Below are 11,832 nucleotides of genomic sequence, written 5' to 3'. Positions count from 1 at the left end.
TCCTAAATTAGATATATATAAGTGATGGTGCAAATGGAAAACTTATGGCAAACTCTTAGGTTCTTTCAAAGTCAATTACAATTTCATTCATATTTGGTTTTTTTACGAGAAATATGCCATTATATATTATTTTGAGACAAGAGGCTTAAATTTTGGAGAAATAGTTTGATTTATGGCAAATAGATTTATTACAGAAGTTTTATAAATACTAAGGAGAATGTTGGAAATGTATTAGAGTACTAAAAAAGATTTATATATGATATTTATTGACTTAAAAAATGTATATAACAGTACAGGATACTAAAACGATTTACATGTAAAGTTTTGGATAAAAAGAGAGTAAATATCATATATATTTTTGCAATTAAGGGCATTAGAATGAGTTACATCTAGTTTAAAAATTTAATTGATGTAAAGTTACAAAAAGGTTCTGTTAGGAAATTATTTTGATTTCCTAACTTATTTGTAGGCAATATATATATTAATTATAATCACAAATTATGCTATTTCAAATTAAATGACTTATATAATGGTGATCTTATTTATTGTTATAAATGCTAAATTGAATAAGTCATTATTACTTTTGATTTGGAATTAAATGAGAATAAAACCAGATATTATCTTTTGTTCCTTAGATAATTATCCTTTTGGATTTTAGATATATTATCTTTTGGGCTTTAGATACTATTTTATTTGGGCTTAAGGGTTTAATGGGTGTCATGCTCAAATATAAATAGACCTCCAGGGTTTGTTGCTCTTTCCCCATCAAAAGAGTTGCAGTTCAGCCTCCTAGAAATACAGAAGGCTTTGGTTGAGGAAGATCGAAAGAACCACAAGATCTAAATTTTTTTCGATCGTATGATTCATGTTTATGAATTCAGGTACGCTTCCGCATTATGTTATGTTATATTTTTGATGATTCGATATGGATGATCTGGGTTAATAAAATTAATTTATTCCAATAAGTGGTATCAGAGCCATCCATAATTTAATCATAAAAAATATTCGATTTTATTTTATTAGATCAATATATATATATGCGTTGTTTACGTTGCATCCGAAATTGTTGCACGAAATTGTTCCCCTTATGTATGTGCTCAATATACGTATAAATATTTATAAAGGGGCAACGCAAACGGCACTGTATACATATATAACCTTTCGTATAGGATATATAATCACTTTAAAGGTTAACATTTTTTTTATGCTAATGTTGTGATTGTAATTTTCTATATATGTTCGTGTATTATCATTATGAATATTTATATATATTATTCGGATAATACATTAAGGTATATATATATATATATATATACATATATATATATATTATACGTAATAAACAAATGTTTTATTTTAAAAAATATATAGAACATTATTAAATTATAATTATCTCATATTTAATTGGGTGTACTATTAATTTGGTATAAAGTTAATTGATTATCCTTTTAGGATATAAGGATTAATATGTATATGTCACTTATATGAATATTAATCCATCTAAAAAGAGATTTATATTTGGCCAAGTTATGTATACATATTAATAATATTTGAATAATAAAAAATATTATTTAATTGTTACATAAAGAAACTAGTAACAATTTGGATTAGTATACCCATTCATTTTATAAAGATTTGGTTTTAAAATAAATTGATTGAACATTATGCTGTCAAAGTAGCCTCTTTTGTGAAAATTAATTTATTTTAAAACATTAGGAATATGGTGTTATGTAATTCATGCGAATATTGGTCGGCCTAAAGGAAGGTCTATATTTAGCCGAATTACATACACATATTGAAAATAAATACATGTTTGGATAACAAATTAAAAATAAAGTAATGCTTATTATTTATGCGAACAATAATCGGCCCAAAGGAAGTTTATTGTTTGGCCAAATAATAAGCATTGCACACTTTTGTTTATTTTCTATTAATTATGCGGTCAATAATCGGCCCATAGGAAGGTTATTGTTTGGCCAATTAATAGAAAATATATGCGGTAATAAATAGGTTGCGAAGTTTAAGTTTCCATGTGCGCATTAAGTCGGTCCAAAGAAAGGCTTAATGTGTGACAAGAATTTTGACAATATTTGATTACTGCAATGAGAGTATCACTTACAGTTAATTTTTCTATCCAAAGATTGAAAATTAATGTTGTGCTGGATATCTCAATATGGATTTTTACCCATTAATTAACTAATATTTACTGCATGTTCTTTTGTTCTAATACAGAAACTATGGCTTTAGCTACCAATGTTTCTGCGCAAATTAGCAGTATTCCTATGTTGAATGGTTCAAACTTTAAAGTTTGGAAAGATACCGTGGAGATTGTCCTCGGTTGTATGGATCTAGATATAGCTCTTCGAGAGGAGAAACTCACTTCCACTCCGGAAAACCTCAATGAGGTTAAAATAGAGAAGTGGGAGAGATCCAATCGAATGAGCATTATGATCATGAAACGCTCAATTCCTGAGGCGTTTCGGGGCTCAATTACTGAGGATAAAGATGCCAAACAGTTCCTGAAAGATGTTGAAAAATTCTTTACTAAGAATGAAAAGGCAGAGGCAAGTAGCCTTTTGAGCAAACTTGTCTCCATGAGGTATAAAGGTAAAGGAAATATAAGGGAGTACATTATGGAAATGTCTCATCTTGCTTCAAAATTGAAAGCACTAAAGTTAGAGTTGTCTGAAGACTTCTCGTGCATTTCATTTTGATTTCCCTTCCTGCACACTTTGGGCAATTCAAAGTGAGTTATAACACTCTGAAGGACACTTAGTCCTTAAATGAGCTTATATCTCACTGTGTGCAAGAAGAAGAGAGGCTGCAGCAAGATAAGACTGAAAGTGCTCACATGACTTCATCTTCTCAGTATAAAAGAAAGCGTGATACTACTGCGGATGTGCCTTCTCAGCAGAAAAAGGCTAAGAAACAAGATCAAGTTTCAACTTGTTTCTTCTGTAAGAAGGTGGGACACATGAAGAAGGATTGTACCAAATATGCCACCTGGCGTGTAAAGAAGGGTATAATTCTTACTTTCGTTTGTTCTGAGGCTAGTTTAAGTTATGCACCTGTTGATACTTGGTGGGTAGATTCTGTTACTTCTACTCATGTAAGTGTTATTATGCAGGGTTGCCTGTGGAGCCGACCGCCAAGTGATGCTGAAAGATACATCTATGTGGCAAACGGCAATATAGTTGCAGTTGAAGCTATAGGAACCTTTAGATTATGTTCCACGAGTGGATTTTACTTGGATTTATTAGAGACATTTTATGTACCGTCATTTAGACGAAATTTGGTTTCTGTTTCTCGTTTGGACAAATCAGGTTATTTTTGTTCGTTCGGAGACAATAAAGTCAGTCTCTTCTATAATTCGAATAATATTTGCTCTGGTCATTTGGTGGATAATCTATATAGGCTTGACTTTAATTCCTATAATAATGAAATACTGCAAACGAGTACAAAACGAAAACTAAATGAGAATTCGGCATCATTATGGCACAAATGCCTAGGTCACATATCTAAACAGAGAATTCAAAGGCTCATGTCGGATGGAATTCTTGGACCCCTAAATTTGGCGGACTTTGAAGTCTGCATTGAGTGCATAAAGGGAAAAAGGACAAACGAAAGGAAATTAGGTGCCGAGAGAACTAAAGATGTCTTAAAACTGATACATACCGATATATGTGGCCCATTCCCTACTGTCTCTTGGAATGGACAATGGTACTATATTACGTTCATAGATGATTACTCTCGTTACAGGTATCCATATTTAATTCACGAAAAGTCCCAAGCCTTGGATGTTTTCAAGTCTTTCAAAGCTGAAGTTGAACTTCAACTTGGAAAGAAAATTAAAGCTGTCAAATCTTATCGTGGTGGTGAATACTACGGAAGATATGATGGTACAGGTGAGCAACGTCCCGGGCCTTTTGCTTTTTTCCTAGAGGAGTGTGGTATTGTTCCGCAATACACCATGCCAGGCAAACCTAGCATGAATGGTGTTGCAGAGCGAAGGAACCGAACTCTTAAAGACATGGTGAGAAGTATGATTAGTCATTCTTCTTTGCCTGAATCACTCTGGGGAGAAGCCTTAAAGACCGCAGTGTACATCCTTAATAGGGTGCCAAGCAAAGCAGTTAACAAAACCCCATATGAAATTTGGACTGGGAAAAGGCCCAGTATAAAGCATTTGCATATTTGGGGATGTCCAGTTGAGGCGCGACCTTATAGGCCGCATGAAAGAAAATTGGACTCAAGGACAATCAGTTGCTACTTTGTTGGTTACGCTGAGCGTTCACGGGGGTACAAGTTTTACAAACCTGCATCAAGGTCTATTTTTGAGACGGGAAATGCGAGATTTCTTGAGGATGTTGAGTTTGGGGGGAAGGAAATATTAGGAATGTTGCTTTTGATGAGGATTCTGTAGCTGACAATGATCAGGTTTTTGTGCCTATTGTTGTTCAAGATATAGTTATAGTACAAGAGCAAAATGAGAATTCTACTGTAGATCCAGTTACAGTACAAGAGAACAATGAGAATATTGTTGTTGCTCGAGATACTGCTACAGTACAAGAAAATGATGAGAATCCTCATCAACCCCAACCCATACAGCAAGCTCAACAACCTCAAGAAGTGTCATTAAGGAGATCCAATAGAAAAAGGAGAAAATCCATCTATGGTCTCAAACAAGCTTCCCGTTAATGGTATCACAAGTTTAATTAACTCATTACCTCATGGTTTTGAGGTAAATATTATAGATGAATATGTATACCGCAAGTTCAGTGGGAGTAAATACATCCTTTTGGTCTTACATGTTGATGACATTCTACTTGCCAGTAGCGATATAGGCTTGTTGCATGAAACTAAGAAATTTCTATCGAACAAATTTGAAATGAAAGATCTTGGTGATGCCTCTTTTGTATTAGGAATCGAGATACTAAGAGATCGCTCTCAAGGTATTCTTGGATTATCACAAAAGAACAATATCGAAAAGATTTTTTAAGTAGATATGGCATAGAAAGTTGTAGACCAATGGACACACCCGTAACTAAAGGAGACAAGTTCAGTCTCAAGTAATGCCCCAAAATGATCTTAAGAAGACAACAATGCATGATAAACCTTATGCATCAGCACTAGGGAATTTAATGTATGCTCAAGTCTACATACATCCCGATATATCATTTATAGTGGGAGTGTTGGGTAGATACTTGAGCAATCCGGACACGGATCATTGGATAGCTGTTAAACGCGTAATGCGTTGTTTAAAGAGAACAAAGGATTACATGCTTATTTATCGGAGATCAGAAAATTTGGAGATCATTAGGTACTCTGATTCCGATTTCATGGCATATGGTTGTGAAACTTTGTCACTAAGCTTCATATAGTAGATGACATTAAAAGGCCATTAAAGATATTTTGTGACAATAAGTCAGCAGTACTATACTCCAATAACAATAAGAGCTTGACAAAATCGAAGCATACAGACATTAAGTTCTTAGTTGTTAAGGAGAAAGTTTAAGAAAAACCAGATTTCCATAGGACATATAGGAACAGAGTATATGCTAGCAGACCCATTACCAAGGGATTGACCCCTAAAGTTTTTTTATGAGCACACTGCTTGGATGGGTGTCAATAGTTGTGATGTCTTGGTTTAGTGGAGTTTATGCTGTATGTCCTATGACAGATATTGAGTTATTTTTCTGCAGAATTAAGTTGATGGTTTATTTCATGTTATGTGAAATATTCATTTTGCAATATTTGTATTGTGTTTGATCTCAATAAAGTTGGACCAGCTGGAAATAGACATGCATGAGATCACTTGGCATGTAATTTCCATATTACTCATCCAAATTTGATCTATGTCGTTAAGTATATTAGGATGGTGATTGGCGTGGTTTAGTCACGGTATTTAATGTGATAAAAGCTGCGGTAGTTCCATATCTAATGTATGAGACGGACCAGATTGTTAAAGTAATGAGAGAAATAGCATTCAGATGCGCGCATAAAATTTATAAGATGTGATTATGTCAAGAAAGAATATATGTATAGCCCAAGTGGGAGATTTCAGGGTTTCGGTCCCCGATATGCCAAAGCCGCCTTTGTTGCTCTTTCCCCATCAAAAGAGTTGCAGTTCAGCCTCCTAGGAATACAGAAGGCTTTAGTTGAGGAAGATCGAAAGAACCACAAGATCCAAACTCTTCTGATCGTATGATTCATGTTTATGAATTCAGGTACGCTTCCGCATTATGTTATGTTATATTTTTGATGATTCGATATGGATGATCTGGGTTAATAAAATTAATTTATTCCAACAGGTTCATCTCTAAGTCTTCATCTTTTCATATTAATTTCAGAACTGAGCATTAAGGGTGGAGACAAGTAAGGCTAGGCCAAGCTTCACTGTTAATAGGCCTAATTTGTAATGTAAATTTGTTAGCCTAAATTTGGCTTACAACTTGTTATTTGCTAAAAGTCTCTATTTATCTATTTATAACATATAAGTTGATACTAACATTCTTTATAATGAGTTTAAGTCATCTTTTGTTTTTTCTAATGATATCATGTCACCAATTCTAATGACTTGACAAAAAATAAAAATCAGCCAATCACCTTTTAGTAAAATATTTTTAAAAAATTAAAACAAAAAATTTTTATTTATTATTATTCAATTAAAATATCAAATACTAATTAAATACAATAATAAAAGAATGAATCATACAACAAAGACGACGACAGATTTGATAAAAGATAGACCTATAGTAGTTAGAAGCAAAAGAAAATCTAAAAAGATTTTGTATGAGATGGTTAAACAAGGTCTCTATGAACAATCTCACAAGAGACATCACATGATGAGACATAATGATATTATTTGATATTATTGTTATTGTTTATATTAATATATGGATATATGGATCTAATAAATAATATGTCATGTAATAAATAGATTAAAACCAATCTATAATTTTTTCTAGAGGCACTTGAATTTTTTTTATCAAGAACTAATTAATTAAACAAATCTAATGTAATGTTAATGAATTAGTTACATACCTTTTTCGTTTTAGCCTCACTATCACCTTGATCATGGGGGAAGATGTGGGTCATCTTACAATCAGTAACAAAAAGGCTTTGAAGATTCACCAAATGTCTAGCAACAGAGAAAGACCATAGGCTTTCTAAATTCCAGCAACCATTCACATCGAGGTGCATCAAATTTTGAAAGGAAGAATAAGTTTGTTTGATAGTGTGGCGCTTCTTGCCAAAGTATCTCGTCAACTTTTGATGAAAAGGAAAAGTTCTTTGGTCAACGGTATGACAAGCCAATATTTGATCACTCCATATGTGTTTGATTTGGAGCATAGACAACTCAATTCTCTCTAGCTCCGGAAATTCAATCTGCCAAGCAATATAAACAACTAATGCTGATTCCAAAAGTAGTTGAATATAATTTTCTCAAATTATTTTCTTTTGTCACTTTTTTTAGTACATATACAAGCTTTCTTCCTATTATGAAACAAAGTTCAAAATGTACAAGAGAATCAAATCTGAAAAGTAGTTATGAGCATACCTTGCCATCAAACAGTGATCTGCTATCTTCTTCAGATGAAATTGGATAGAGCCCAGTAAACTTGGATAAAGATTGCAGCGATAAAGAACGAAGTTTGAGAAACTTAAGAGTAGGCTCTGTTTCATTATGATTAATTGTTTCTCCAACAATAGTCTCCAAAGAGTTACATTCTGAAATTTCAATTGTCTCAAGAGCAATTAGAAGTTCAACCATAGACATTAAGAAAACATTCTTCAAGCAACCACAGAGTTTGATCTTGATCATTTTCAAGTTACCAAAGGAACCTTCTAAGAGTGGCTGACAAGAGAAAATTTGCTCCATTTTCCTAAGCTTATAGAGATACAATGACTCCAATTTGGGAAAAACCACCTGATCAGAACGCTGCCTCTGCTGACTAATGAGAGAGCGAACACTCTTGTTGCTTGCAATGGATAAACGTTTAAGATAAGGAAATCCATTTAGATTCAACTCATAAAAAACATCTTGGACACCGTTCAAGTTTTGCAGCAACAAGATTTCAACCCTTTCAAACAACATTTTGATTGCCTCCTGGGAATGAATGTCAAAGCCATCCTTTTGGCATAATGCCAAACATCTTGACAGGTCATACTTATCTGGAATCTTGAAATCAGCCTCTAAATATCTATTTAAAGAGCCAATGATAATCTTGTAACTGTACAACTTGTCAAAGAACAAATTCTTGGGTAGATGCTCAACACTTGGGATTTGCAGGTCTAGATTTGTTAATTGATTCAGATCACCCAACACAGATAGAACACTGTCATTAATTGCCTTCCATTGAATGCGAGTGTTTCTCACATACAACTCCTCAAGCCTAGTCAAACTTTTCATTACATCATGTGGAAACTCTCTAAGCTTGTAACAGTTACTGATGTCAAAGATTTGAAGCTTAGATAAATGCTTTAGCTCATCAGGCAAAGCTTTGACATCAGATCCTGAAAAGCTAAGTATTCTTAAATTAATTAATTCTCCCAAGACACCTAATTGCTTACGTTCACCTAAAATGCATTTCTCAAAACAAAGCATTCTTAGTTTTTTTAGGTATCTAATTGAGGAAGGCAATGATGAAAGGTTGAACCCAACCAAAATCAACACCCTAAGTTCTCTCATTTTTTTAAAGAAATTATCTGGTATTTGTAAAGATGGATCATTATTTTCAATATGAAAGACTCTAAGCCTAGGACAACACATGTTCACAGGAAATCTCTCAATGAAATTACAACGTTGTAAGGAAATAACAGTGTACTCTTTAAGTAGATCCTCATCAGGCCATTCATCTAGTTTTTCTTCGGCCATCATGAACACACGCCTCTCTTCGGATGATATTGACAAAGCGGCATTACGAACAAGATTTTGCATGGTGAAACGATCACTTGAATAACTATTAGACAACAAACCTGACTCTTTTAACTTGACGAGCAACATTTGTACTCTGTCTCTGGCTTCCCAAACTGAGTAGACGCCTTGAAGAAAACCCAAACCAATGCAATATCGCACCAAATCGGCAACCAATGCGTCATGTTCCATACGGGCACAAAGCAAGAAGGTAAGCTTGAGCTCCTCATTTTCTAGAAGGCTATAACTCAACTTTGTAGAATACTCAGGTGCTGCTAATTGGTTTTCCTCTTCAAGCTTTTCAAGCGCTCGATGAGTATCCTTCCAAACTAAGTGGCTCTGATTTTTCAATGCCTTTGCAGTTGTAATTATTGACATCGGCAAACCTTGACACTTGTTGGCTATTTCTGCTGCTAATGTTTCAATTTCAGAATTGTTGGCTCCTATTCCAGCCATCTCCTTGAACAGTGTCTCTCCGTCCTTACGAGTTAAGAGTTTCACATGGATAATAAGGTCTAGCTTCACATCCATTTCAGTCAATACTTGTCTCAGATCAGAAATCAACAAAATCTTATACCCCCTGCTTTGTTTCTCCTTATCTGCTCCATCAGTTTGTTTGTCAGCAGAAGATTCACCTTTTGTCAAGAGAAGAGGACCAAGATCATCGGTTGGTGATGGAATCCCCAATGAATTTAGATCTATTTTTGCACATAGATCATCTAGGATTATAAGGATGTTGTCCTTCTCATTCTTAAGCTTGTCTTGTATGGTGATTGCTCTTGCATGCTCACTTTCCCCTTCAAACTTCACTCCCAGCATGTCAGCGATTTGGCCTTGTATCCTTTTTATATCAGGACATTTTGTCACTTTAACCGTTATCACCACATCGAACTCGTTCGGCTTTTCCAACAGAGCAGTAGCACTTTTTACCAAAGTGGTCTTTCCCACACCAGTTGCCCCAAAAACACCGATCAATCTTGCATTAGGGTCTTCTAGCGATTCCTTGATCTTTTTCTTGGTTGTTTCTCTTGATTTTAAAGGTATCTGGAATACAAATCTTTTATTAGAAAAATAATCATAAATATAAAACATTTAGAAACAAAGCATTCTAGAAACTCACATAATCAAATTCAGAAGTTGCAACACCAATGGATGATAGATCTTGCCAAGAAGATATAATAATATCACACTTTTCATTTTGTAGCTCTCCAACCGTCCCTTTAATCTCTTGTGCTGTTTTGCTCCAGCCATACCTTTGAATTGGATTTAGGTAGGACGCCACAAAGTGTTTTTTCCTATCTTCTTCCAACTTACGATATTCATCGATTATGTCTTGTACCTGACGCAACCATGCCTTAACATGATATACTTCTCTCCCGAATCGCACTTCATCCTCGTCGGCTTTTCCACATACCCTGTTTCTATCCTCCTGGAGATCATTTATGGCTTTCTCTAGCTCCTTAAGTTTCTTCTTGTTGTTCAACACATAGTCCACCGGATTGCTTGCATACTTCTTCCATCCAACTACAACTATCTCCTTTAGGGAGTCGAAAATACATTCTAGTATAAAATCAGGAATCGGATTACACATGCTTTTATCCTTCCTCTTGTTGACTTACATCTTCTTTCTGCATGCATGCATATATATACATGAAAACAATTAATAATAAGAACATATGGGAAATGTAAACAATTCATATATATATTGTATACATATATAAGTATAATACTATGTATATGTCAACAATTCATATATATATATATACTATATATGTACGGGTTAAAAATATTATAAAGGAACTATTATATGAAGGCCACTTATACCATTATTTAACATGAAAATTTTAAAATTGGATATAAATCACAAACTAACTTTAGATTTTTTTTTTTTAACATTCAGATTAATTACATAGTATTATTTCTATACTCCTACGCAAAATAATTACATAGTATTTTGCTTTGATTACATATTTCTATACCAAAGAATATAATAGAGTGTTATTTCTAAAACTATTTTACCATACCTTATAATTTTTAAACACAACAAACACCTTTTACTTTTATCATAGAAAAAATATCTGTTAATATATAACTCAACCGTCACATATTCTCTCGCTAGATTTTCCCCCACTCTTTTGGTTCAAATTGAAATGAAGCAAATCTTGCTATTTATAGAAGCGATGCACTGAATTCACCCAAAGAATTATCGCGTATTTTGTCAAATTTCTTTCAAAATATTTGACATATAAATATTGCAGAGTAAACGCCAAAAATTTAACATTTCTTTCAATTTTTCAACATTTGTACAATATTCCATAACTTTCTCTTCTGTATCAAAATTTGAACAAGGTACTTTTTATTTAAGAATCTATTTCGATTTTTTTAACAATATAAAAATGCTCAATTTTTCAAAAGTATGCTCTTAGAATATGCACATTATCTTTTTTTTTTTTTAAATGATACTTCAAATTAATTTTTCACAATTTTTTCTATGAACAACATAGTTCTTAACTAAAAGAAGTTTAAAAAATTAGTCATCATCTTTCGGAATACGACGTGAACAAGTGTTATTTCAGCCAAATTTCAAACAAGTCTCACATCCCAAACCGTTATTTTGATTCCCATGTTATGTATCTTTTTATTAATTCTAACTCTAACCTAATTTGTGTATTTTTCAGTTCATACTCTCTCCTTCAATAGATGGTCTGCGCCTCCCTACTCTGTGATCTTCCAATAACAGATTTTGAGTCGCAATTCTGCTTCATTTTTTTTTTGATGCTCAAGTCCTTGATTAATAGAAGATTTTCTTCTAAACTAAAGGAGTTGGCTGGATAGAACCATTCAAACGAACTTCTATATTCTCAAATTCCGATCTCCACTCCCCATGTCTATCCTTTTCCTTGTTACTTTCAACA

General features: G+C 33.5%; 2 protein-coding genes across 3 annotated transcripts in view; both read right to left on the bottom strand.

The window, feature by feature from the left end:
- LOC107624973 overlaps window positions 1–9,508 on the bottom strand; it is a 21,184-nt gene extending 11,676 nt beyond the window's left edge. For both annotated transcript variants that reach the window (XM_016327473.2, XM_021115422.1), the window contains exons 1-2: window positions 7,562–9,508; window positions 7,045–7,389 (exon numbers count right to left, since the gene is read on the bottom strand). In XM_016327473.2, coding sequence (XP_016182959.1) covers window positions 7,045–7,389; window positions 7,562–9,448 — 2,232 coding nt within the window. In that variant the 5' untranslated portion in view covers window positions 9,449–9,508. The remainder of the gene's footprint in view (window positions 1–7,044; window positions 7,390–7,561) is intronic.
- The window catches only part of LOC107626884 (probable disease resistance protein At1g12280), a 38,990-nt gene continuing 36,607 nt past the window's right edge, over window positions 9,450–11,832 (bottom strand). The window contains exons 3-5 of the mRNA XM_016329778.2: window positions 10,038–10,545; window positions 9,495–9,961; window positions 9,450–9,459 (exon numbers count right to left, since the gene is read on the bottom strand). Coding sequence (XP_016185264.1) covers window positions 9,450–9,459; window positions 9,495–9,961; window positions 10,038–10,508 — 948 coding nt within the window. The 5' untranslated portion in view covers window positions 10,509–10,545. The remainder of the gene's footprint in view (window positions 9,460–9,494; window positions 9,962–10,037; window positions 10,546–11,832) is intronic.

The sequence above is a fragment of the Arachis ipaensis genome, chromosome B02 (assembly GCF_000816755.2).
Source record: "Arachis ipaensis cultivar K30076 chromosome B02, Araip1.1, whole genome shotgun sequence".
Taxonomy (NCBI): domain Eukaryota; kingdom Viridiplantae; phylum Streptophyta; class Magnoliopsida; order Fabales; family Fabaceae; genus Arachis; species Arachis ipaensis.
The sequence above is the reverse complement of the archived record's forward strand: the minus strand, read 5'-3'. Positions and strand labels throughout refer to the sequence as shown.